The following is a 27,624-nucleotide window of genomic DNA, read 5'->3' on the forward strand; positions in this document are numbered from 1 at the left end:
TAAGCGGTAATTAGCTACCGCTGACTTGTTAGAATGCTGCAAATTTAGTATCCTTCATCCCATACGGTCTCTAGTAGAGAAGAGGCTGGTTTCGGTCTCGACGGTCTCGAGCAGTCTCGACACCCTGAGGGGACTGCGCACTGCGCTGCTAGTTTTTGTTTCATAAACGGTTCTTGCTGTTGACGGCCGGTCCGTGCGCGTGGTGCCGGCTGTCACTCGCGGCAAATTTCACTCATCGCTCGTTGTGCACCTCGTCCTTAAATCTACTGTGACGGCGCCGACTTCGCAGCGGCGATAGTTATGGCGGGCAACTTTTGGCAGAGCTCTCAGTATCAGCAGTGGTTGCTCGACCGGCAGGACCTGCTGCGCGAGCGACACGGTGACCTGCAGGTCCTCAGCGAGGAAGAATACCACAAGCTCATGATCTTCTTCGCCAACTTCATCCAGGCACTGGGGGAGCAGCTCAAGGTGAAGCAACAGGTGATCGCCACGGCGACCGTTTACTTCAAGCGCTTTTATGTGCGCAACTCCCTGCGTTGCGTCGACCCGCTGCTAATGGCGCCCACCTGCATCTTCCTCGCCTCCAAAGTGGAAGAGTTCGGCGTCATCTCCAACAGCCGCTTGGTGACCACCTGCCAGACGGTGGTGAAGAACAAGTTCTCGCACGTGTTCCCGCAGGACTTTCCGTACCGCATCAACCACGTGCTCGAGTGCGAGTTCTACCTGCTCGAGATGATGGACTGCTGCCTGGTGCTGTACCACCCGTACCGGCCGCTGGTGCAGTACGTGCACGACATCGGCCCCGAGGACAGCCTGCTGTCGATGGCCTGGAAGGTTGTCAACGACTCGCTGCGCACCGACGTCTGTCTGCTACACCCGCCGCACCAGATCGCGCTTGCGTGCCTTCACGTGGCCTGCGTCATCCTGCAGCGCGACTGCAAGCACTGGTTCGCCGACCTGAACGTCGACATGGAGAAGATCCTGGAGATCACGAGACAGGTGCTGGGCCTCTACGACACGTGGAGAAACATGGACGAGAAGAAGGAGCTGCCGCCCATCCTGGCCAAGGTGCCCAAGCCCAAGACGCAACCGTCGAGACCTCCGTCCCAGGGGCCCAACGACCAGGCCACGGCCCCGCAACCCAGCTAGCCCCTCTCGCCCGCGGCCTCGGACTGCTTTCAGCGCGATGCTGCCGCTAAACAGTGAGGCGCGGACTGGGGTGTGCCATCGGCTGCAGCTATGGCTCCATTCTGGTTGCGTAGTCTACGAATATAGTTCCTGCACGCCGACTTGCCCAGCTGTGACATGACATCCACGAGGCTATCCGTGCTATGACTGCATTCACATCACCAATGCGACATGAGTTTATGTGGCAGCAAGCCGAGTCAGTGTTTAATTCATTACACAACATTGACATTGTCATGAAATGATGCAATGCGCAAATCCATTTAGACGTACAGTCGTGAGCACGCTTAGCGTAAACACGGGAGCGCGTGCCGCAAGGTGCTATCAGCGACGCCTACCGATGCGAACGCGAAGTTCTGCACATGCGCAGTACTTTTGCGGCGTGGCTATTTTACCATCGCGCACATTACGTCATCGGAGCGCACCGTCGTCGTCTGCTATGTTTTGCCTCGGCTGCTATTGTCGGACTTACAGCGATCTGCCAGTTAGTATCAATGAAACAAGAGCTGGCTAGGTCTGTGCGCCAGTACCGGCCTTCGATTTACCTTTAGCTTAGACTTTGCGTGTCTGCAATACCAAATAAACGCCCATTGAATGACGTTTTAAAACAATATTACTACGTTACTGCGTCTCTTGCCTGCTTCTGAAGCTACTACCGTTCTTTCTTTTTCACTTTGTCCTTATTTCGGAGCGTTTGCTTGGGTTCCAGCTTTCGCCCTGCTTTGCGCAACGATTACTAACAACAGAACATGTAAATAGTAAAATATAGTCAGTACTCTAGTCTTCCAAATTACGTATCGTGTTATCGGATGTGACCGAAATATAATGCAAGAGAAACTATAGCCTTCCCATGTAAAAATGAAACGTTTATTTGCTTCAAACGCGCACGAGGAATTGCATGTCTCAACAACGCCTCAAAAACACAATAAATAGTAAGTAAAGAAAGAGAAAACAGCAGCAGCACTTGAGTTTAGTAGCGAATCATTGCGCCATTCCCAGCAACGACAGCTGCCATTCGAGATGGTAGTGAGGCATACAGTGCTGGCACAAGTGATTGGTCAGCACGAAGGCACTCCGACTGCTGTCGAACTTCTTCCCATAAGACGTCTGCAGTTGTGGCGTAAAGCGGTTTCTTCGCAATGGCAGCTTTCATACGACCCCATACATTTTCTATTATATTCAGGTCGGCGCCTTTCGGACACCACTCTAGCACGGGGATCTGCTTCTCTGATATATATTGTTTCACAATCCTGCCCGTGTGAACGGGTGCCTGGTCGTGCTGGAACAGAAAATTCCGGTCAGGAAAGAAGTTTTCAATGTAAGGCAACAATACATAGTCCAGACTACGACAATACTTCGCCGAGGTCAAAGTGCCGTGGATACGTTGCAACGGGCCCAGGCCATGTCGGGATATGAAGCCCCACACATTCACGCTTGTTCTTCCACTGGACAACGCACTTCGCACGTTTTCAGCATCGTATCTGTAACAAAATGTCTTGTGAAAATTTACCTGGTAGATGATGAACAAACGTGCAAGTAAATCAGCCTTACCGGGTGCCTGAGAGTCGCCAAACACGCGCCCTCTGGTTCTGCCGCGTGGGAAAGGTAGACTCATCAGAAAAGATGACGTGACTCCAGTCCTCGCTTGTCCATGGAGCAAGCTGCAAAGCAAACTGCAGCCTTGCGTTCTTGTTCGCCGCCGTCAGTAATGGTTTCCGTGCTGCCACGCAACTGCGAAACCCTGCATCCTTCAGTCGACGGCGAACTGTAGAATCTGAAGCGTCGAGGTCTAAGGCTTCACGAATTGCTCTAGCGGGAAGGAAAGGATCCTGGACCACGGCTGCGATGATTAACGCATCTTCATCCTCCGTCGCAGATCTTGGTGGTGGCGCCCAGGGGGCATCACGGATGCGTCCTTCATGCTTAAAAGCCTGAATTATTCTATTCACGGTCTTCAATGGCCTGTTAACCAATACTCCGATTTGACGTTGGGTATACCCCTTATATGCAAGATGCACAATTTCACGCCTCTGCTCCTCGGGAACCCTAGCCATGGCAGTATGCCGTCACCTGTGGGACGTTCAGAAACAGCGTCTCTATTTATATATTTGCTCATGGTATGCTGGGTGGTGGCGTGATCTTTATCATAAAACGTGCGGCAGCCGGCGCGCAACATAGCAGACGATGAAGGCGCTTTCCGATGACGTGATGCGCGCGGTGGTAAAATATTCAAGCCGCAAACGCACTGCGCATGTGCAGAACTTCGCGTTCGCACCGGCAGGATCGCTGATAGCACAGTGCGGCACGCGCTCCCGTGTTTACGCTAAGCGTGCTCACGACTGTACCTGCCCTCCCTCTCGCTTGTTTGGCAGAGCGCTTTGAAAGCAAGCACTGTGTATGGGCGCTCTTGCTTCTGCTTGCAATACCAAATAGAGGTCACTTTAACCAAAGTAATTCACTTTGCGGGCACGCAACACGCATCCATTTCTCGTCACGCAAGGTGCATATCCTGGCATATGAGTGGCAGAGGGTTTCTCCTGCCGAGCATGAATATAGCACTTTGAATGACAGTAAATGCAGAAAAGCACATGTCTGCTGAGATTGTATGAGAGGTTGAAGAACCACAGGTGTTGCAAATTATTCCGGAGCCTCTCAGCATGCCATTCCATATAACCTGTGGGCAGTGCCTTCCATGGAACCTGCTACCCAGTGACTTACATCATGAAAATGTATAGAACACCTTGCAGCCCCCCTCCCCTTCATTTTCTCTATTTTTGTGATGCCGGTGCACAAACATTCAGTGCTTGAATGTTAATAATAAAGCAAATTGTTGATGAAGCTGCCTCGATTACTAATGCCGTTATGCTGAAACCTGCATCAGTGCCAGGCATACCCACATCATGGATTCAGCCAATTGTGTAAAAGTGAAGGTAGCATAAAAGGGCAGTGTAGAATGTGTTGTTGACCGTTCACAACTTATTAAAGCTGTCACATAGTGCCTGTCATGAAGAGCTGCTATAACAACGCCAGGGTTCATTTCCACAAGCGTTTCTGTGACCAAAAGTAACAGAGTGTTGTGGAAAGGCACCATTTGCTGTACAGTTTTGAGGTACCGATTGCTTTGTAACACCCTCACTTCAACGAACATGCCACGACCCCCTAAAGGTTTGTTGCAGCTTACAGTTCAGGAAACACTCGCTTACACATACCTGACCATCATTAACACATTATGACAACAAATGAGTGATGCTTCCTAGTATACTTAACTATCAAGCCATTATTAAGTTTTTCTCACTGAAACCACCATGTTCATTCAGAGGCCTGCCAAGACTGAACATCATGGTTTCAGTTTTATACATTGTTTTATACATAGCAAGGGACGCTACAAAGACTAAGAGAGACTTCACTCAATGTTTGCACCCGCCGTGGTTGCTCAGTGGCTATGGTGTTGGGCTGCTGAGCATGAAGTCGTGGGATCGAATCCCAGCCAGGGCGGCCGCATTTCGATGGGGGCGAAAATGCGAAAACACCCATGTACTTAGATTTAGGTGCATGTTAAAGAACCCCAGGTGGTCAAAATTTCCGGAGTCCTCCACTACGGCATGCCTCATAATCAGAAAGTGGTTTTGGCATTAAAACCTCAAATATTATTATTATTACTCAATGTTTGCATTTACAAACAAAAAAAGTAGTGTGTCACATAATATGACGTGCTTACTATATGGAAGGTGTCGCAGATCTGAACCTACTTACCACCAAATGAGTGGAGAGACCATGTGGCTGTCAGTCAGAGGACCAGCAGCCACATTGCACAGGTTATGCTTGTAACTGAAACATTGTATCTGGCATGCTGGAAGCACAACGGTGCACAAATGGGCGATTTGATGTAAGTTTACATCCACATGTTGTAGTTGTAATAGACGAAGTAGTTGTTCTGTAGAAAGCGCAGCAGATTTACACTGCAAGACATGCAGAGTGAGGCTTATATGATTGCACTAGTTGCATATGGCTGCTAAGTATGAAACAGTATATTATTATCCATTTATTTTTGTATGATCTGCAGCACATAAAGGGAGAAAAATAAGAGCCGTGCAATGCTTATTGAACACTGTGCTTAGCAACAATGTTCTATTTCTCCATTGCAGGTCAGGAATGTTGTGTACTAGTAGCACTAGTGTACTATTATACAATCATAAGCAAAAGTCTAATACCACAGATGCCAAAAAAGACAAAAATGTACCCCCCCCCAGCTAGGCTTGCAGATTGAAATCAGCTGGTGCAGCCCACTTCGAATTGTTTGACCAGTACAATGCACTTACAACTCTGTATAACACAGGTGTGCCATAAGAAATACTTTTTTTTTTTTGGTGCTGTGATGTCTAGAAACGTTTTCTCCTTAGGGTACTAGCATTAACCATAACAGCATTGGTTTGTTATGGGCTGGAGACACACAAAGTGGTCAACAGTTTTATTTTTTTTTTTTCAGTCTTGTCCTTGGACTCATGCATAGTTTCTCACTATAACACCTAGAGGGTAATCTGGCGCCACCGTCTATGGGAGTTTCTTAAGGGGGTACTGTGCCGTCATGGGAATGATGGTATATGTGTCTGCGAGGCTCGTGTTGGCTGGTGTTGTAAGAGGCTTCGTCTAAAACGTGGATATGGCTATGCAAATAACGCGTTCTCAAAGTAAAATCTTCATAAAATGTTTCCATTCACGCATATTACATCTTTACTCACCCACGATGCATGACCAAGCGAAGAAAAGCAAGAACAGACGACCAACTGTTTCAAAGCAAGCGCGAACCTTGTCGTCTGTCCTCCAACTTTAGCAGTCCGCTGATACTTTTTACGTAACATGTAGTCGTACACACAATAACAAATTCTCATAGTTCAACAAAACATATTTTTGCGTAATAATAAAGCTAAAACAGCTTTTTACGTGCTGTTTTATTAGAAAATGAATCATTGTGACAGACGGACCGGTACTTGCGAAGCGCGTCTTCAAGGTGTCCTGTCTCTACGAGAACGATGCCATTCCGAATCCACAATATACCGGCATTCCCATGCATACCACAGCGCAGCAGCACCAGATATCCCTCTAGGTAATGTAGTGAGGAACCCTATGGACTCATGTTTGAAATTTGCAATAGTGGTGCTCTGAGCTGGCGCATGGCACTCTGAATGAAGCAGTAGATTGTGTTCTGAGCGCTCAGATTCGACCAGCCAAACATAAACCATGCCGTGAATCGCTCTAAAGCCACCAGTCGAATGTACCATGTTTTTTGCATTGAAATCAGGAAGGCAAACTAATTGAGTAAACTTGGAAAATTTGTGTGGAGGCTGCTTTTTAGGCACAAGAGGATTCCTAGTACACTTTTTTTTTTCATTATGTTCCATTCCTTAAAGCAAGCAAGCCACTGAAACTGCAAGTCATCAAAGAAGCTCCATGGAAGTGCATGGCCAATAGTGCTGTCCCGTCAGGAAACTGGCACGAACTCTCCAACACAAATGTGGCTTAGAGCTGCAAGATACTGTGGGCCAGTAGCTTCATCATGACTGCCATTCTGTTTGCTAGTGTGGGGTTTGAGTTGATACAGTCAAACTACCGCGTAATGAAAACAGGTATAACAAATTATTGGCTACAAAGAACAAAAGGAATACAGGGAGCTGAGGTGCTCGAATTTTTGTCACTCGCAATCACGTATACAATGTATACAAAGTAATGAAAGGGGCTAGTTGGTGCATGTTCATGGTTACTTTGTGCTGAGTTTTACACTGGCAAAGAAAAGAGAAGAGAATGAGAACACAGACAGACGATTGAGTTTGTCCATCTACGTCCTTGTCTTGTTATTTTTGTTTTGCCCATGTAAAACTGCAATGTAATCATGCATAATCATGTCACTGACAAATTACAGATAATAAAGCAATATAAAGAATACAGAGCGATAGTGTTTAATTGAAATGTAGAAATAATAAGGTAAAGGAAAATGGAAGTGGACGAAAAGCTAATTTGCCGCACCTAGCAGCGAACCAAACCCAGATCTCTGCATTACATACGCAGTACTCTACAAAGAATACAAAAAAGTAAATTAAGAATTTGCTATTTGTTTGCTGATATTATGTGTGCTTACAATGAATACTAAGTATACAATGAAGGTGTGTTGAGTGTCACTTTGTCATGATGAGTTCCGATTGTGTTATAAATGGCCACAGAGTTTCTCATAAAAAATACTACAGGAAACTCTGGCGCTCGAGTCTGCAAGTATAGTGGTTCCACCAGCATGGGAATAAGGAACATGGATTTGTCCAACCTACACGCTCGTGGCTTCGAACACATTCAGTCTTCTGACATTACTTATTACGCTTTGTTCTTTATAAATTTCAAAGCGTACCTTTTCTAAATGCAGCAAGACTGATTAGTAGTTTCTGCCCACATGCATAATTGGTGCAAAATGTTGCAACATATTGATGCAAATTACCTGTCTGCAAAGTCACAAAAATGTTTGAAACCTTCATTGCCGTGGTAGTGGAAATATTGCATCACTAACATTCCCAATAGCTATTTTTCTAGGCAGGTCTATGCCGACGACATAAATAAAGTTGACAAACTCTAGAATATATTTATTGCCTTGAAATAAAAAAATGATACAAATCCCGTTTAAGAAAACGCGTCCTTCACAGAAAACATAATTTTGTGGCATTCACGACGGGGCCTATGAAGTTAGCAGTGGTACAAAAACGCTGTTTATGGTCCCTAAGTATGAACGCCACATCTCATTATTTGCCCACTCATATTATACATCAATTGTTACCAGTAATGTAATGGTTAGCAGTGGTGTTTAAATATAAGGAGTGACAAAACCGACGTGTTAAAAGAGACTACGCCTATGAAAACTGTCTTTGCTGCCTACTTATAAACATATGACTAGCAGTTCGGTGCTGATGAGGGTATAGCAGTTCAGACCAGCTGAGCCAGCACTGGCCTACGGCGAGTGCGCACAACTGAGCATTCTTTCACTGGCTCGCCAAGATGCAGCTTGCGACCATCAAGGCCGGGCCTCGGAACAGGAGAGAGCTGACAACGCAGGGTGTTGGCCAACGCTGCCAGGGGCGGTCCCAGTCCAGCACCAGGGCTATGGCCCCGAGCCAGGCACCAAAGAGGGCACCACGGCTGCCCCACCGCTGAATCCAGTCCAATGGCACCTCGCAGAACCTGAGAGCATGAGGAGCACTGTGATGCACTCACTCACTCATAGAGAGTACAATATAAAGTGCAGAAACAAATATTAGAGTAAAAGAAATTTGAATAAGGCTTCAGTTGTGGCTAGTTGGAGTATCACACTTGTACTTGTAAAAAAACGAGAAGAAAGAGGGTTAACCGAGGGGCTCGATTTTTATTAGTCATATCATAAGAAGCCAACAAACACCGACACCAAGGACAACATAGGGGAAATTACTTGTGCCTAATTGCTACATGAAGGCATCAATGTTGCCGGATTCGAGACCCTCGTTATGTAATAAACGTTAGGACAACATAGGGGAAATTACTTGTGCCTAATTGCTACCTGAAGGCATCAATGTTGCCGGATTCAAGACCCTCGTTATGTAATAAACGAGGATATGTTGTCCTTGGTGTCAGTGTTTGTTGGCTTCTTATGATTGTACTTGTAAAGTAGCACTGCAAAGTTGAAACATAGACAGGGACGAAAATGTTGTCTGTACTGTTTTCAGCCCTGTGTATGTTTCAACTATGCAGCGCTGCTTTACAGGTACAAGAAATCTGAGTGCTGAAATTAGGCTTCATGTTAACGGAGAGGCATGCATGTGAAACATGGACAAAAGTAAAACAAGGGGGCAGCTCAAACGCTAACTATCAATTGAAAGATTGCACAGATTCGGAAAAGAAAGAAGACACAAAAGCTATCTGTAATAGTAATCACTAGTGTTGCTGTTCTTCTTGTGTTCTGTATTTCACAAGCCTGTGTTTTCAGGCCATGGGCCTGGATAATGTAAAACTATGCTAATCTGAGTTTATCCTAAACCTACCATTAGTTATCTATGACTGGCAAAAAAATTTTTGGGTTTTGGTGATGTTTCCGAAGCTGCATTGCACTTGGCACACATTCTGAATGGGCCGCATCAAAGGTGCTAGAATTAATTATTTGTGGCGCTCCTTTTAAAAGCTTAGGCTTCGTACCATAATTATGGAGTCGTGCGCTACCTAAGAAAGCAATAAGAGTAAGACACAAGATTTTCATGTCGGTACTCCTTTAAAGGGGGACATTTAGTAACGGAACATCTTGTAAGTATGTGTGTGTGCCGCTTAACACTAGCCTTAGAACCTGACCAGAGCGTATTGAGTTTTGTTTATAAAGTGGTGTTCCAGAAGCTATTCTACCTGTGCCTTGAGTTTGTCTGGCTAGACGAAACCTGTAATAATAAATAAATCAAAGCTTTATCTGTCTTTTTTTTCCCCCAGAGTCGTACAAGTAGTAAGACTTTGTGGAGCCGCTTGCCACGGCTGGCACCAGCAGTATGGTCCATTTTATGCTCCATTTTTCATTGTGTCATTACACTCCTCATTATAGTCTTTCTTTGTTTTTAAGCGCACTAACTTGTGACAAGCAAGTGAACTGTTGGCGTGAAAGGTCATTACCACAGTGGACTTCACAATATGTCAGAACCACCTGTGCCTTACTTTTGGTCAACGATTGTCTTCTGGAGGGCCCCTATGCTGGTGTGGCCTCCTGATAGTATAAGCGGCAGTATGGTCACCATAGTCATATGCACACCAAACCAGAGAGTTTGCTGGCTGTCCCTGCAGTATGAAGCCAAGGGGGGGGGGGGGGGGGAAGAAAAATACAACACATTCCAGTCAGCAAAAATGCAAGCAACAACAGAAACCTTACGCCTAAAAAAAAAAAAAAGTAATGTAATCGGCGATTACATGCTCATGCTGCTCAAGGGTAGAGCCACTTTTCTTAAATATATATGTGTACGTTCTAACAAACAACTTTACACTTTTCAGTATCGCAGATGTCCTTACTCGTCTCAAAATTAAGCATTAAAAAGGACATAGAAATCAGCTCCTCACAGGGCAGGTAACTGCGTGACCGCAATGAACTAATGGGGAAAGAAGAAGCGTGCAGGGCAATTAAACCTGCGCCTTCTGTTGTTTGCGCTGTTTTCATACCACGTACAACATACGCGAACTCGCCCTGTTAATCAAGACTACACAAAACACAAAAATCAGGCCGTGCCGAGATGTGTTTTCTCTAAACGTGTAAACGAACCAGTCTAGAACAAAGTGGCGGCATAATCACTCTCGCAGAGGCCAGTAAACTTACTCAAACAACGGAGCGCCGAACAAAACGGCCAAGACATGGAAGAACACGATGCTGAACACGACGCTAGCTACAGCCGTCGCCACAGAGCCGGCGACCCTGGTCCGTTGGCCGTAGCTGCGCGAAGACGAGCTGCCGAAAAGGCGAAGCCAGGCACAGCCCGTCACCTCGAGCACCAAAGCGAGGGCCACCAGTGTCGGCACGGCCCTGTCGCCAGTGTATCGCACCTGCGCTTGCAGCAGTCCCAGGCCGAGAGCCGTGCCTACGGTCACCCACAGTCCGTAGCAGATTCCCTCGTGCGCCTGCTTTCGCAGCACGTCGCGACGAACAGGCATGGCTTTTGTGCTCAAAGACTATCTGTATTCTCGCAAACTAGATCATGAACGACGACGAGCCCTTCATGTGGATTAACGCGCTCCGAGGTTCACCTCACTGTAAAAAAAAAGACAGGTTGCCAAGCAATCGATGCGGAGTTCAGCGCCGAGTTGCTGCCATTACGTGGTTGCTCCACACCGGCGGCAAAGTTTAATTATCTTGGGGACGCAAAGAACGATCCACAACCGTTCATATATAATTGACCAGCGTAGCAACTCCTGATACAGCAGCACACGTGCTCAAAACAAAACAACCGCAGCGCCCGAATTACCCAAATTTCGATATCCGCGCCCTCTAACAAGCTAAACTGGTTTCGGTTCAGGTACTCAAGAAACTTTGCAGAATATGCATTTTTATGAAATTACAGTTATTCATTTCTGTTCAAAATATTAAATTTACTTGTGCGTATACTATTTCGTAACTACTGAGTGTGCTTGTTTAAACCGCTTGAGTATGTTATAACGTTTACTGGACCACGGCCGGACTGGAGAAGCATGGGAGAAGCGCGCGGCTACTGTACTAACTCTATGGCGCGCGGGCCTCTCCAGCATGATCTCCAGTCCGGCCGTGATTGTACAGTATCAACAGTAGATTGTACCGTAGCCGACAGCTAGGAGTCGAACGCGAGACCTGACGAGACGTTCATTTCAGTAATGTCCCGGCGTTTGCGCGCAGGCGCGAGGAAAAAGCGACGCCCTCGCCGCTAACAAACATGGCCGCGCTATCAAATGTCGTACAGGCCGCAAAACGACCATCATTTGCAAGAGAAGCGGCGCATTCCCAAAAACGGCTTTTCTGGCAGTGGCTGAATGCTGTATTCAACAGGTGAGCTTGGTGAGTTGTGCTCACATCGACGCTTGAACCGTGGCGTTATGAGACTTCTACAATAATGCCGCTCCCGTCCCGTAGATATGACCGAGACCGTATCAAGGAGATCGGGCCGGATAGAGCGGCAGCAGAGTGGCTCATACGATGCGGAGCTGCTGTCAGGTGGAGCGGAGCTATTAAGTTTCACTCCGACTACAACACACTGCCGTCCACGAGCTCAAACGCTTACAAGATAGAAGAAATTGATGCGACTGACTCGTCAATTATGGAGATAGGCTTTCCTTACTTGAGTATGTGTTGTGGGTTTCGATCTTGAGCGAGTATTCATGTAGGGAGCACATCTCTTGTCCTTTTTTGCAGAAGAGCTGACTCTTCTGAAATCAATCAACTTGACGCGCTGCAACTTTCTCGGAGATAAGGCATTGCAGATGTTGCAACTACGCAAGGATAGTTTAGAAAAAGTGCACGTTATCAGCTGCGGAAACGTGACAGACGCCGGAGTCAAGTCGCTGGCAGAGCTCACGTAAGTTTTCAATGTTGCCGTCATTTGGTTGCATGATGCATTCGAACCCAAGTCCTTTTTTTTTTTTTTTTCGAAGGAGTACTAACAAAAAAGTTTGCCTCTACTCCACTTATTTAGTGGATAGCTGTCGACACAGCAATTACACTATGAAGCTGCAGTTCCTCGAGTGCTCAACAAATAATTAATCATGTTACCTTTTAATGCGGCCTGTTCAAAACATGCGCGAAGTGCAACATGGTTTCGAATGCAGAAAAGACCGAAGACATGATGTGGCGGTTTCACAATACCAGACACCACTGACACGTACACAAACAGTGCTGCCAGAAACTGAGTCCATTCAGCAGTAAAGTCCCTTGGATGAGTGAAACCTTAGACTATACAACAGTTAATTTCATTTTCCTCTTGCCTTCGTTGCAAGGTTCGAAGCCAGCGCTTCTCGATGGCTACGTGTGTGAAAAGCCGTTGTCTGATCTCCAACCAAGCCCGAATCTCCGCTCTCCCTCTCACAACCAACATACCACTCTAAACTCTTGGTTGGCACAAAGAGCGGCATACCGGCCAATGGCATACCGGCATACCGGCTCAAGCTCGCACATGTGGCAGTGCCATTCCCTTTTTTTGTATGCACATGCATGCGGGTTGACCATATCCGGCAAGAAGCCAGCTGCAAGAATGTGACCGGCAAACCACAGAACTGCATTACCAAGGTTTTCCCCAACAGCACGCAAGTGCCAAACAATGGAACTGAAACCATGGTTCACAACCTGCATCGAAGGCCTACAAAAAAAAAAATCTACTGTAGCAGTCGAGAAAGCCACCTGAACCAGTTCACGAGGTGCTGTGCCCTGCCGGTCGTTTCAGCTGTGCAGCATTGGCGCTCGCTGAACCACGGCGTTCATTTCAAAAGACACAGGAAAGGTGCAGGGCTGGTTCATGATTCTGCTACACCCACTCCACTGACGGTACTGACTTGGTGCAGGCATACAGGTGCTAAGCAGCGGAGCAGCACACAGGTGCGAGCGCCGATAAAACCTCGCTTACGCATGTCTGATGTGTCTACGTAAGTGAGGGGTATATTTATGCCCCAGAAGCCAATCATAAGTGCATTTCAGGACCTCTAAATTTTGCGCACTCCGTGCACATTAGTCCCGCACAAAATAACGCCTGGACCATGTCTCCACCTTTGCATTCGTTTCGAGTGTCTCTCTCTAAGCTTTCATCTCAGAAATTGAGCTGCACACTTTCTGAACTCCTAATAAACCGCCGAGAACTGGTTCACAGTAGTGCACGCGCATCGAACATACCCTGCATCTGCACTGCGGTTGTGCAAGTGACCATACGCCTCATCATCTACTCCTTAAACCCATCTCCTCACACGCTTCCCATTCAGTTTGCAATATCTTCCTTTTGTTTTGAGCTAGGGCACGTTCTCAATTACCCTGGCATGGCCAGCGGCATACCAACATATCTATATATATGTTGGTATGCCACTGGCCGTACAAAGGTCATACACACACACGCACGCACACACACACAATGTATTCACACGCTTCTTTCATGCTTGCAAAAACACTTTTATGTAGCACATATTGAGCAACAGAAAGCTGTATCAGAAGTTTTTCATAGCGCTCTACAATTTTCTCGTTGACAATTTTGATCCAATTATAATATTTGAGAAGTTGTTTAATTCATTAAGACTAATTATGTAACTAGACAGAACGGTATCTCCAGGCAACAGCAAACTACACCACCTTGGTTCTGTCCAGCTACTTGGCATTTGCATATATTTAATGTTTGGCTGAAGTTACGTGGGACACCTTATATAAGAGCGTGAATCAGGAAGTCCTTGCCCCAATTTTTTTTAGCCAAATTATAGCTGTAAATGCGAAGTCAACATATTCATTGGACCGGCCCTCTCTTGGACCGGCCCAGCCTTATCTGCCGGTAGCTCAGTGGCACCGCGCTGCTGTCAGTTGTTGAAATTTGCAATTGTGCTTCATACGTCCACGGCGAACAAGCAGTGAAGTGTGATTTGTTTTCCACAGAGCAAGGGATGAACACTCATTGAAATCCACAGGTAAGTGCAGCCCACGTATGGGGAAAGGTGTTTCGGTCTGCTAAAGAAGTTCCCGGCAGAACAGCAATTCACATGCAATGATGAAACCAAGATGTCAGTGTGACAGCGGTTCCAGTAAACCGGACGAATTCTACCACAGGGGCATCTCAAATTAAGTGCTGCAATGGGACATATGGTCGGAATGAACGTGAGGACTGTATGGAAAAATAGTGTAAGGTACGTAGATAGTATATCTATCTGTAATTGTACCTTATATTGCATAATAAAAAATGGGGCAAGGACTTTCTGATGTGCCCTCGTATATATATATATTATAACTGCATAATCTTGATTTTCTATATAATTTCAGGGAATATATTCAAATTTTTTTATCCATCATGGTTCACCATGTGTGATTGATAATCACTTATATGGCTGGTAATTACAAAATTAACTGGCAGACACATTTCCAGGCTCTCACTTTATGCAGTGGTAATTCATTATATAATTACCACTGCATGATAAGAGAGCCTGAAAATGTGCCTGTCAGTTAATTTTGTAAAGAGGGAAGACCGCACAGGACAATCACCGCAAAAAAATGATTGGTTGCCAACTCGCTTAACTGTCAAGACACACACGCCCCCCCCCCCCCCCCCCCCCCCCATCGTCATTAGGTTAAATACTGCAAGCTAATGTTGCGTTTTCAAATATTATGAGGCGGTCGCAAAAAACTGTGAAAGCGCAACGTGAAATTTGTTGTGGCGGGAACTGCCCAGTCCCGATCTCCACAATACCAGCGTGTATGACGTGCGCCATACCAGGCGCTGGCCATACGGTGCACCGTTTGTCGTCTGCTACAGCTCTTCGCGGCGAGGCATGAAAGACAATCCTCGCTGCCCGTACAGAGGACACGCAGTAAAGAGGAGCATTACGTTACGCGGCTAATGCATTCACGAAGAAAACTTCGCCTCAGCTGTTTTGCTAGATTTCCGGGCGCGCAGCCGAAAGTGCCCGCTTTTAAAAGAGGGGGCGCAACTGGCGTACTTTTCCCCGTATACTGGAAACAGCAGATCAGGAAGGAAGATCTTTATAACTCAAGAGGCAACCCTGCTCTTTGAAGCTAGATCAGTATGTCTTAGAACGCGGAGCTATAAAAAAAAATTTAACGAAGAAGACACATGTACTGTGTGGTAAATCTGTAGAAACAATAGAACACCTCATACTAAAATGGGATGGTATCCATCCCGATGTCGATGCGGGCAGTCACGCTACCTGAGGCCCTAAGGTTCAGAGATAACAATAGTCATGTAAATAAATATGCGGTGGAAATCAGCAAAACGCGATTGGAGGATTGGTGGCTCATAAGGAGAGGTGACATAAGGTGAAAAGTGTAGGAAAACGTACTTAAAGAAAATGGCGAATTTTAATAACAAACAACACACTTAAACAAAAATAAAAAGCTGAGCATGGTGGCAACTGCCATCACCCCGTTTCAAAGGGGACGCTCCTACCTTTCCTCCATCCCCTCCGCTTTCGGTGAAGTCATTTGATGGCGTTTTGAGCTACTGAAGAACTTTGGTGACGTGATTGGCCTCTTTCATGTCGGAAGCCGTGCTACTGCATGCATCAACGGGTTGGATGACAAGTCTAATTATTTGCTACGATCGCCGTAATTACGGAGTCGTCAGTGTACTTCTTTAGATTACTTTTTTTCATAGCTAAATTGTTCATTCGAGCGGCGCAAGGGAAGCGTACCCCACAAAAGGACAGTAGAATATACAAGGCGCCTGTGTATCTCCCGTACAAGTCTCCCACTCGCCGTTCGAAAGAATGCATGGACAGTATACTCGCTAATGCGATTGATTCGGAAATACGAAGTCTGCTTTTTTTTCCTTTCAGGAAGCTGCATTATCTAGAGCTCTTCGACCTACCTGGAGTTCGGGACCGTGAAGCGGTTCTCGAACACTTCAACCAGCTGCTTCCGACCTGCAAGGTTGACTTCCCCGACGTGAACGAAACCACTAAACCTAAAAAGTGATCACGTGGATGCGCCATGCAGTTCATCCCGTTTCCGAAACGATTCTACTGTAGATATTGCAATGAGTTTATTCACATATTTACAACGGAAAATAAATAAATGCCACTCAAGTCATTGTAAGATCCATTGTCCGCTATAGAGTTACTGGTCGGTCAACTTCGCGAAGGCGGCCTCGGCTTCTTTCAGGATGTCGTTGAAGTTCATGTCCTCGGTGGCAGAAGACGTGGGCTGCTCCGTGGTGTTCCGAGCATTGCCATTAGTGCTTGTGGTAGGGATACCGAACATGTCCAAGATCATGTTCCCTTTCCTGTCCAAATTAGCGGGCTCCTGTGCCGTATACTTATCATATCCAGCTCCGCTAGTGACTTCGACGTCCGGGCTCACTGTGACAGTTGTCACGTCGTCAGCACGGGTACCGAGCGCCAATGAGACTGCGTCTGTCGCCGTGACGTCACTTGACAGCTCACTAGGAGTGGGCGTCACCTCCCCGGTCTCGGTTGTGGTCTCGTAGGTTGGGGTGGACGTCGTCTCGCCGTTTGTGGTGACGTCAACGGCTCGGGTGACCACACCTGTGACGTACTGTTCCACGGGGTCTGTGCCGTAGGTCACCGTGCTCGTCGGAACCCTCGGGGCGAGGTCACTGGTGGTGTCAGCCGTGACGTTCGACGTTCCCTGTGTGACGTTGTTGGGCTGCGAAGCTCCAAGGTTAGTGACCGGTCGCTGGAACTCTCCAGAGGCTATCCTGATGCAAGGCAATACCAAGTGCGCGATGCGGGTCCTGATGTTGCGGCAGGGCACAATCGCAATGGCGGGCATGGGCCGGAGGAAGAAAGGCAGCGGCAGCATGTGTGGACCGGAGGAGCTCGCTTGGTAGCTGAAGGAGCTGTGGAACGCAGAACTCGGCCACGGCCGCTGCAGCGCGGGTTTCTTCCAGCTGGGCAGCTCGAACACGAAGTCGAGCCCCGGATGATGATGATGCTCGACGTGACGTAGCAGTTGGCGCTCGATGTCCTCGCGCAGCCGGTCCTTGATCGCGGCCACGTGACGCAGCAGGCTGGAGCCCAGCGAGAGGCTCGCTCGCACGGCTGGAAGGAACTTGGAGCTGTGGGCCTCCGCGGCGACCAGGATGGCAGCGAGCGCCAGCAAAAGAGCGCCGATCCTCATGGTGGTGGATTCGGGGAACTGCCGGAGAATGGGCAGAGAGGGAGAACGCGGTTAGGGGGAATATTCATAGGTTCGCTGTACTACAAAAACTGCTCTTCTGCGATAAAATCTGAAAGACAGTGAACTGACGAATGTCACGCAGGCGTAACTTAATTCGTACGACGCGCGTCGAGAAAATTGGAAGCTGTGCGAGTGCGCGCAGCTATTTCCCGACCAACGCCTGCGATGCGGTGACGTAAAAGGATAAGCAAACACAGTGCTTGGCAAGAAGCATACATTGCGAAGGAAGGTAGTGCATCTGCTGCTACACCGTAACTGCCGCCGGTACAATATTATTTGTAAAGAGATGCGAACGTTCATGCTTTGCGAAGTAGTGGTAGAAGGGATATAGTGATAAAGGCAAAATACTACTGGTTGAACAAGTGCAAAAGAGTTTTTTAGACGTTCTGAACTTGAGCCATTAACCTTGTCACTGCTGCATACACAACTGAGTGGTTCCATAATGCGACTGATAGACAAGGGTTAACATAAAATAACGTGTACGCAATGCGCGGTGCATAAACGATCTTGCATGCTAAGACAAGCGCGGCTGCTACGCAAGCGCAGCAGCCGCGCTTGCACTTGGAGAACGTCATTACCTAGGAGATGAAAAACCTTGTTTTCACGATGCCACGTTGTGCATGAGAATAGGTTGTCGGTATCTACAATTTAACGGAGGTGGGTGAGAAAGCTAGGGGAAACACGAATCACACAGCGCTGTTTAATGTCAGCGATGCGCGTGTCTACGCTGTTTATCCAGTGTCCCTGCGTTGTACTCGTGTGTTAAAACAGGTGCGATGACGATAAGCCTAACATCTACACGTGATCGCCACGTGGTTATCTTATAGGATTTGTAAACGACGGCTTGTGTCAAAAGCGCAGGGAAAAGTCTCCTCGCAATTTGTAGTACAGGGCAGCAGGATGCATTAGAGGGACCTCAACGAAAGCGGTTTTAAAAACCAGTAGTGCCATGTTCCTTTGAATAAAGAAACGCATCTATGGAAACGGCATTTGCACAAAAGGAAGCCTCTTAGGGAAGACAACTTGGCCAATCGTTGACTACGTTGACTACCACCTGCAATGAAGCCCCCTTAACTTTGTGGCCCCTTAGAGCTAAATTTTTGAAATTCTTTTCGGGTATGGAAGGGTAGAGTTTCCAGCCGCGACGAGCAATCTTTTAGCCCTCCTGCACACTTTTTCGCCACAATCTGCTGATGACGCTGACGCGGTACCAGACAAGATCGCGTTGAGTAGCCGAGCCGGTTTCAAGAAACGTGGGAGCAAGGTTCAGATGACACGTTTACGTTTTTGTCACTGTGAATTCAACCTTGCTTATTCGCGGTTGATTAAATGTACGCACAGGAAACTTAAATCAGTGCACGAAGGTACGCCGTTTCGTCAAAACTACCAAGGCGACGGCACATTCCACGAGGCTCGAACACTGAACGCATTCGCATTTTACACAAGTTTGAACATGTTTGCGTTCTCTGTACAACCCAGTCTAACCTTTTGCTCAAGTTTCAAGTCAATACACAGGGACAGTTCGAAAAGTTTAACCACGAGGTCTTCAAACTTACCCGCACAGTAGCAGTTGCGATGAACTTGTGGCCACTACGGCGGACACGAGCCAAGTGTCCCCGCTTTCGTGTGTCCAGCGGTAGGGCCTGCGCGTCACGTGGGGCCCACTGGGAAGTGGTGAGGGGGAGCGAGAGGGCCAGGGGCAGAAAGCCAATGGCGTTCCACGGAGGGGTACTCTCTTGGAGCGGAGAAGTTGGGCGGGGGAGGGGGGCGAGGGAGTCGAGTTGGGGAATGCGGGTTTTATCTTTCTACAAAGGAGGCGAACAAGGGGAAAACCTGCCTGGGGTGCACGCGATAATCTGAGCGTGGAGAGGACGTGGTTTTCAGGCTGAAGAAAACATGAAAAAAAAAGAGAGGGTGATTTGTGCGAAAGCTTCTTTTCCCTCGCAGTTCCCGTAGGCGTTGCTTATCTTATTTTTGCTTTAATATATATATATATATATATATATATATATATATATATATATATATATATATATATATATATATATATATATATATACTGTGAATATATACTGTGAACCTTCGCGAAATGCGAAGGTTGTGGGTTCGGTTCCCACCTGCGGCAAGTTGTTTTTTCATCCACTTTAATTTCCATTATTTATCGTTTCTTCATTCCATTTATTAAGCGCAACTAATTTCCCCTATGTTGTCCTTGGTGTCAGTGTTTGTTGGCTTCTCATGATATTACTAATAAAAATCGGGCCCCTCGGTTAACCCCCTTTCCTCTCGTTTATATATATATATATATTGCAGTCGAAAAAAATTATATTTGTTGTGCTGCTGTGTGTTTGCGACACGGTGACGTCATCGTCGTGAACAGCAGACCGACCTCGGCAAAACCTGACGTCAGTCAAACGCTTGCGCTTCCGCCATGCAACGTAGCCGCTATCGTTGACCTTTGCCGGCGTCAAGCTTGACACGTGGCATCAGCGTGACTTCTGGCACTGCGTTCAGAAATTTTATTGGAAATAATGAAAATAGTTTGTGTAGGTATTTGGAGGAGTCCGTGGACTATCTCGATCGACTGCAGACGGCCGAGCACAGATACACGGACATGGCAATTAGCTGCGGCTACCGCACTCCAATCGATAATGATCACAATCTCTTGATTACAGAGCCTTGGTGCACTTAAAGAACGCAAAACGTTCCTAATTAATTTGAAGCCCCGGACCCCTTAGTCGGCCACTCACCGTGAGTGAGTGAGTGAGTGAAACAACTTTATTTGGTCCACTATAGACGTAAGCAAACTCCACGTCACCTGGCTAGGCCCACTCGGGGACCATCAGGTGAAACCTGACGACCCTCTCGCGAGCCCAGTGGACTGCCAGGATCTGAGAGGTCTGATCCTGGGCCCTAATTAGCTTCATCATTTCCTCTCACCGTGGTAGGCTTATCGGCTATATGACGTAGCGCTGCTAAGCAAAGGGCGAAGGATCAAATGGAGGCCCGAGTCCCGCTAAAAGCCTTGGAATTTAATTTTAAATTTAGCTACAGCGCCTCTTGCATATTACAGCCAGCATCGCCGCGCGTTTATCATTCAGCAACGTGAGCTGGTCGACATATATCTTTGTGAGACCCACGTCGTGGATGTGCCGCCGCCGTCACTAGGTCGTGCGATGTCAGAATGTTGTTTTTTTTTTACTTCGCCTAGTCGGTGACTCACATATGTCACGGTGCACAGGCTTACAAGCAAGATAGCCAATGCAAGCCAGCGCTGCGTTGGCCTACCGTTTTCCTATCAGCTTGGAGATATCAAAAAACACAACTGCGAGTAGCGTGTCCAAGCAACAGGTGATTGGTGACAAAACTATACAGATCCAACGCAGTGTGGGCACCTATGTAAGCGAAGCTTTCTGTGTTGCTTGCTTTGATGGACGATAATTAGCTGCGATATTGACGGCGACTGTTTAATTTCTTCAACGTTCAGTCCAACACGAGAATGGTGATTTGATGTTAAACGTTACCTTGTGTGCACCACTGCTGTTTTTCTGCTAGTACACAGAACACACGGGGAGAGGTGTTTGCTTGAGGCATTGTTGTGCGCCATATTTAAAAACCTCTGAGAGGGTTAAAAATTAGATTATGGGGTTTTACCTGCCAAAACCACTTTCTGATTATGAGGCACGTCCTAGTGGAGGACTCCGGAAATTTGGACCACCTGGGGTTCTTTAACGTGCACCTAAATCTAAGTACACGGGTGTTTTCGCATTTCGTCCCCATCGAAATGCGGCCACCGTGGCCGGGATTCGATCCCGCGACGTCGGGCTCAGCAGCCAAACACTGCGCTTGCCAAAACCACAATCGAATTATGAGGCACGCCGTAGTGGTGGACTCCGGGTTAATTTTGATACCATGGTGTTCTCTCCTAAATCTAAAAGTCCATGAGCGTTTTTTTATTTTCCCTCCATCGAAATGCGGCTGCCGCGGTCGGGCTCACAACTATGACCTCGAGCAATGGCATAGCCGCAAAGCTATACCACGAGGGCACAGAAGTGTTGATTTGACATGCGACCGCTTCCTTAGTGTCGCCTAGACCCTGCGGTTCGCTTTAATTAACGCGATTCTGCTTCTGCACGCCCTGCATCAGTTGTCCGCTTGACACATTTGCATGGGGCTTATTTTTCAGAAATACCAGGAACGTATTGCACCGAACCTTGAACATCAGCTTATCCAGTTTCTTCTTATTGTTCGTGGTTTGGGAGCAGGAAAGTACGCTTAATTCTGCAGCCCACATGGGAGCACGGCGCAGCGTATATCCAGTTTCCCCTTAACCGCTGTCGTGTAGTAGTAGTAGGGTTTCCTTGGCTTCTCATCTCGCCTTTTCTTTATCCCTCCCCCCTCCACCCTTGTATGGGAACTGCGAGCAAAAGTAGCAAAGCTGTTATTCCCTCTCCGCCCTCCTGCCAACCATTCTACCTAGCTTCTAGCACCCCTCTGGACCTGCACGTTCGTAGAAATTCAAGCGTTGCAATGCTTTTGAGTGGGTCACGGATAGTTACAGCTGTCGAGAGGCTAATGTGGGGACGCCCGGGGAGCTCCAGAGGGTATTGTGCACATTCGACGCGGTGCGAAGGTCAAACGAGATTCTCGTGTCTCCGCCACGCTCCTTCCACGTGTCTGCCGCGCACGTCTGTCGCGCTGACGACCCGCCGCGGTCGATTAGTGGCCATGGGTTGCTAAGCACGAGATCGCGGAATCGTATCACCGGCCACGGCGGCCGCATTCCGATGGAGGGAAATGCGAAAACATCCGTGCTAAAGCAGCCCAGGTGGTTCAAATTTGCGGAGTGCCCCACTACGGCATGCCTGGTCTTGGCGTGGTCTTGGCGCGTAAAACCCCATAATTTTTTTTTTCGCCGCGCTGAGCGACATTTTGCCGCATAATTTTCGACAGGGACAGCCACTTTGCATGAAACAAGCATTGAAGTTGTGTATTATTGCATGGGCGGCCGCGATGTTAAAAAGCACATGCGCATAACTACCGCCTACACTGCAGGCACTTAAAAAAGAAATTATTGCTAAGTCTTTAGATCCAGCTTTAATGAAGAAAAGTATTCATCATCTCGAGTAGTAGACATAGGGCGTGAGGCACAAGAACAATAAAAGAAGTTCACAAGCGCAGCTTGGGCTTGTTGGTACATCACCTCGGAACACTAGCGCAAACTTGAAACAGTGACAGGACATCCTTGGCACCTTGCACCGAAGTGACCTGTCACTTCTTTATGTCGGCAACGCACTAGGATGGTAGTGCGTTACCAACCAGCCTAAATTGTCACCTTATTGACGTCATCATTTCTTTATCCTTCGAAAACGAAATGGAAACGTCACGATCTGCACACACTAATCGCTCAAGCTGTTTTGAAGAACACGTGCTGGATTAGGGCGCTGAGATCTTGTGCTGGACAGGAGGTCGTCAATTTCCGGAATAGAACGCCCAAAATTGTGTCCATCTGCACGCTATAATCGCTGAAGCTGTTTTGAAGAACACGTGCCGGGTTTGGGCGCCGAGATATCTTGCTGGACAGGATGTCGTCTATTTCCGGAATAGAATGCTCAAGATTGTGTGCAAGAAAGAGATTGCCGCCTGCTTATGCCTGCTTTCCCAGTGGCAGGAGTGCGGTTTGTTGACGGGTTTCCTGTTCGAATAAAGCTTTGCAGACGACAAAGGACACGTGTGTGACCAGAGTTACCATATATATGCTACCCAAGCCACCTTAGGTGTGACGACTGATTGCTCCTGCGATTCACCTTGGACGGAATTCCTGGGAGCCCTTTCCAAGCATGAAGTTAAAAATAAATTATGGGGTTTTACGTGCCAAAACGACTTTCTGATTATGAGGCACGCCGTAGTGGGGGACTCCGGAAATTTCGACCACCTGGGGTTCTTTAACGTGCACCTAAATCTAAGCACACGGGTGTTTTCGCATTTCGCCCCCATCGAAAGGCGGCCGCCGTGGCCGGGATTCGATCCCGCGACCTCGTGCTCAGCAGCCCAACACCATAGCCACTGAGCAACCACGGCGGCTAAACATGAAGTTCGAAGTAGACTTGTGCTGTATTACAACAGCCACGCGTTTAGGATGGATGGAAGGTAGGTAGGAGGGTCCCCTTTGAAACGGGGTGATGGCAGTTGCCACCATGCTCAGCTTTTTATTTTTGTTTAACTGTGTTGGAAGTTATTAAAATTAGCCATTTTCTTTAAAACCGTCTTCCTACAATTTTAACCTTATGTCACCTCTCTGCTTTTGAGCCACCAATCCTCCAATCGCGTTTTGCTAATTTCCACCGCATATTTATTTACATGACTATTGTTATCTCTGAACCCTAGGGCCTCAGGAAGCGTGACTGTGCCCGCATCGACATCGGGATGGATACCATCACATTTCAGTATGAGGTGTCCTATTGTTTCTACAGATTTACCACACACACTAAGTGCGTCTTCTTCTTCGTTAAATTTCTTTTTATAGCTGCGCGTTCTAAGACATCCTGACCTATAGCTTCAAAGAGTAGGGCACTGCCTCTTGAGTTATCATAAAACGCTTACTTCCTGATCTGCTGTTTCCCGTATTGATATAGTTCAATACTATGCTTCTTTTTCATTGAATTTATCCAATTTTTACCTTCCGCGTTTTTGCCCTGTCGTTTAATGTTCTGTCTTTCTCCGTCCTCGTGTCTGGCATACTTACCGGTTAGATTCCTAGTTCTTTTCCGCCATTGTGAAGCAACGCTCTTTCTGTATAGGTATTTAAACAGCTTAGCTGCCCACCTGTTATTGCCCAATTTCCTCAGGCGTTTTTCGTATAGGATTTCACTCTGAAGTTCCCGTGCTTCGAACGACGCCCTGCCCCTATCCCCCTGTACTGCTTCGTTTGTGGTTTTCCCGTGGGCACCTAGTGCTAACTTTCCCACACCTCTCTGATTTACTTCTAGCCTCGACTGAACTTCTGCCCTTAAGCACAGGACCCATTCTCGAAAGGATTCCAGTGGCGCAACCCCACCTGTCGTGCAAACCTTACTAGACAAAAATAACAGTACTCATTAATAAGAAAAATGCAGAGAACAAAGAAAAAGAAATCATATAGCATTACCGGACAAAAAAGAATATATAGAGAAAGATTCATGAAACTAAAAATTGCTAAGAACTACGTAAAGATGTAAAAAAAAAAAAAAACTACGAAGCTTTGTTTCTGAGAAATCCGTGCCGGTTTCCTTTAGAACTGAGGTTGAACAACGCGAATAAAACAAGGAACCGAGGAAACAAATACCACAGACAAGCGCTGACTGCCAATTGGAAGTTTATTTGAAGTTCTCCAGCCATCTTATACTTTTTTTTCAGCATAGGCATGCGTACACCAGTCGCAAACACATCTACAATCAGCAACATCATAAACTTTCATGCAATGAAAGCTATTTCTTTTTCCAACAAGGCAAAATAGGGAGCGCTTACACATATATATTCTTCCTTTCTAATGTACTAAGCCTCTATTATTTCCCTTTTCTTCTTATCTTAACTTTTCCGTATGATCTTCTTTTTAAAATATGGGAGTGCAGGGACACTTACTATAATGTCCTGATGAATGACTCCCATAGCCATTCTTTAGGTTACTTTTGTGCTGACGAGCTGTTTCATTGAGACACTCTCCTGTTTGATCTATACAAGTTTTTCCACAGCTCAGCGGTGTCTGATAGATAACGTTGCGCCTGCAGTCAGAGAAACGAGATTTATGATTTATGGTGCACAGGGGCCTTTCGCGCGTTTTCATACGATTACATATCGAGGAAAGCTTGCACGATGCACTGAAAAGCAAATTAGCATTATTTCTATTGGAAAATCTTTAGATTGTGTGACAACTTTTGCAAGTATGGCACCACGTGCGCCGGTCTCTTGTCTTCATTCTTTTCTTTCAGTGCCGGTTCCGAAATTAATCTTTTTTTTCTTTCTGCAAGATGGCTTCGCATACTGAAGTGATGACGGAACGGGGAAAGTCTGTGTTCTGTAATCGCGCTACCTGATTAAAAAAAAAAACTTCGCTCGCACTCATGCTCACACGACTTAGTGTTGCCTTAATTAATGCACGTGGTTGCTATGCCTCTCTTAATCAATTTAGAGTGTGCGCTGTCGTAGCGCAACAAGGTTTCCTTAGATCTGGGATGATATCCCCAGCATACATGCTCGTCAAAAAAAAAAAAAAAAAAAAAAAAAAGAACAGGTTAATATCGATAAACTGGATGCAGTTGTTATTCATACGTGAACATAAGTCCTGCCGATGTAGCTTCGTGCTGAATTCTTACTTTCATGAGCTTTCCTCCACCTTGTGATATTCCGCAGAACTGATTCCGCAGAAAGAATGCCAGAATCATATAGGGTGTGCCATGCAGCTAACGTTAGCCAAGCTGCTGAAAAAAAAAAAAAGGATTTAAAAGACATGGTGCAAGATACGACCTTAAAACTCCTGTGTTCGGTCGTCAGACCTCAAATGTAACATCGCAAGTCGTATAACCGTGTTTCGCGCGGTGATTTTCCTGAATATTTTTTGGCTAACGTTAACTCAGACACATCACAAGGGTCTTTCGCGAGGTCTTTAGCTGGAGTGACTCCTAAATAATCACCTTGTCATGCGCTTTTCTTTAATTATTTGCACATATCACAACGATTGTAAATAATTATTGCAAGCTGGGCAAGTAGGAGGAGATTCATTTTGAAAAACGCTCAGAACACGAGGACAGACCGTTTCATCGGACGAGGAGGATAGGGCGCGCGGAGAGTTTTTCCTCCTCTCTGGCTTGGGCGATCCGGCGCGGCGCTGCTTGAAAGTATTGCTGTCGCGTGCTGCGGAACGATTTCTAGATGTTTTAGACCTTACTTTGTGAACTTTACGCCATGTTCGTTCATATAAGGTCGTCAGGGAAGCCTTTCGGTGCATCAGTAACTATACTGTAGGCAGAAATATGCATTGGGGGGCGCAAAAGTGTGACGCGCATAATCAGCCGCGATGTACGCGCATTATCAGTCGCGGTGCGTGTTTGTTTACTATTTTACTTATATCTATTTCAATTCAACAAAGAAAGCCGGCGTCTCTGCATTACCAGCATTAAATGGTAAATCAGCTCACTGTCTGATCGATTGGCGTAGGGAGTAAAACATAAAACATAAGGGTGCATGCTCGTGCACGGCCAACCTAAGGCAACCACGAACCATCTGAGCGGCAGGCTTTATCAAATATTCGTGATACACTGGCATCGTACTCACCCATTTCAAGTCTAGTGTGCTTCAAATTACCATATGTCTTGCTGCATGAGGCCCATGGTGCTGCTCAACACAGCGATCACTGCGGTTGGTGAGCCAGCACGATACATGTGTAAGGTGTGTGCTTCGGCATTGCCTTTTTTGGCCGTTATACAGCCATAATATATGAGAGGGTGCGCATAAAAAGAATGCGATAGCTATTTTTCAGCGCAAGATTTCCGTAATACGTGTGAGCGCGTCGTAGAGAACTGAACGAACTCAACCGAAAAAAAATCGGTTACCATCCTCTTTCTCTAAAAAGCAAGAGAAACGGGCTAATGCCGCACAACGTTTACGAATATATAACCGCTGATGCCGTATGCTTGGACCATGCGCTATATAGAACAAAGATATCTGTAATCCAGCACCTTCTACTGCTTAGGACGCTCGCGCAGTTCGTAAATAGTCGCTTTGCTGGACAAGCTTAATTCAGACTATATAAGGTATGCTGCTATTACTAGCCAAAACTATTTTATTCATAGGTGGAAACCTCATCCATCCAACCAAGTAGTCACGCAATGTAACCTGCAGCGAACAGTTTGAACGCTTGTCAAAGTATAACAGCACAGCTCCCATCGTAGCAGAACGGTACCCACGCTGTTACGATCGTCGCGTATGTTTCATGGCTCATAAACCGCAGCTTACAAATAGAGGATAATACTGCAATAAGGTCACATTAGTGATTGGAACATTTAGAAATACAT

General features: G+C 46.7%; 4 protein-coding genes across 6 annotated transcripts; 2 read left to right on the plus strand and 2 right to left on the minus strand.

Moving 5' to 3' along the window:
* Window positions 1-130: 130 nt before the first annotated feature.
* CycC (cyclin C) lies at window positions 131-2,150 on the plus strand. The gene has a single exon (XM_075699871.1). The coding sequence runs from the start codon at window positions 301-303 to the stop codon at window positions 1,147-1,149; it is 849 nt and encodes a 282-aa protein (XP_075555986.1). The 5' UTR covers window positions 131-300; the 3' UTR covers window positions 1,150-2,150.
* A 5,637-nt stretch (window positions 2,151-7,787) lies between these two features.
* Window positions 7,788-11,183, minus strand: PIG-F (phosphatidylinositol glycan anchor biosynthesis class F). Its single transcript, XM_075699872.1, has 3 exons — window positions 10,535-11,183; window positions 9,886-10,005; window positions 7,788-8,400 (listed from the first exon to the last, which is right to left on the minus strand). Exons 1-3 carry the CDS (start codon window positions 10,864-10,866, stop codon window positions 8,202-8,204), a joined length of 651 nt encoding a protein of 216 aa, XP_075555987.1. The 5' UTR covers window positions 10,867-11,183; the 3' UTR covers window positions 7,788-8,201.
* A 224-nt stretch (window positions 11,184-11,407) lies between these two features.
* Window positions 11,408-16,461, plus strand: LOC142588294 (ATP synthase subunit s, mitochondrial). Of its 3 annotated transcripts, XM_075699875.1 has the most exons (6): window positions 11,408-11,731; window positions 11,816-12,024; window positions 12,095-12,257; window positions 14,303-14,334; window positions 14,474-14,550; window positions 16,213-16,332. In XM_075699875.1, exons 1-5 carry the CDS (start codon window positions 11,619-11,621, stop codon window positions 14,542-14,544), a joined length of 588 nt encoding a protein of 195 aa, XP_075555990.1. In that variant the 5' UTR covers window positions 11,408-11,618; the 3' UTR covers window positions 14,545-14,550; window positions 16,213-16,332. The 3 variants fall into 3 exon arrangements, with proteins under 3 accessions (XP_075555990.1, XP_075555989.1, XP_075555991.1); XM_075699874.1 differs by lacking the exons at window positions 14,303-14,334; window positions 14,474-14,550 and having other exon boundaries at window positions 11,412-11,731; window positions 16,213-16,461; XM_075699876.1 differs by lacking the exons at window positions 14,303-14,334; window positions 14,474-14,550 and having other exon boundaries at window positions 11,413-11,740; window positions 16,213-16,461.
* On the minus strand, window positions 16,400-19,175 carry LOC142588293 (uncharacterized). The gene is made up of 2 exons (XM_075699873.1): window positions 19,132-19,175; window positions 16,400-17,533 (listed from the first exon to the last, which is right to left on the minus strand). Exon 2 carries the CDS (start codon window positions 17,513-17,515, stop codon window positions 16,493-16,495), a length of 1,023 nt encoding a protein of 340 aa, XP_075555988.1. The 5' UTR covers window positions 17,516-17,533; window positions 19,132-19,175; the 3' UTR covers window positions 16,400-16,492.
* Between the last annotated feature and the right edge of the window lie 8,449 nt (window positions 19,176-27,624).

Source organism: Dermacentor variabilis, chromosome 7 (genome assembly GCF_050947875.1).
Source record: "Dermacentor variabilis isolate Ectoservices chromosome 7, ASM5094787v1, whole genome shotgun sequence".
Lineage (NCBI taxonomy): Eukaryota > Metazoa > Arthropoda > Arachnida > Ixodida > Ixodidae > Dermacentor > Dermacentor variabilis.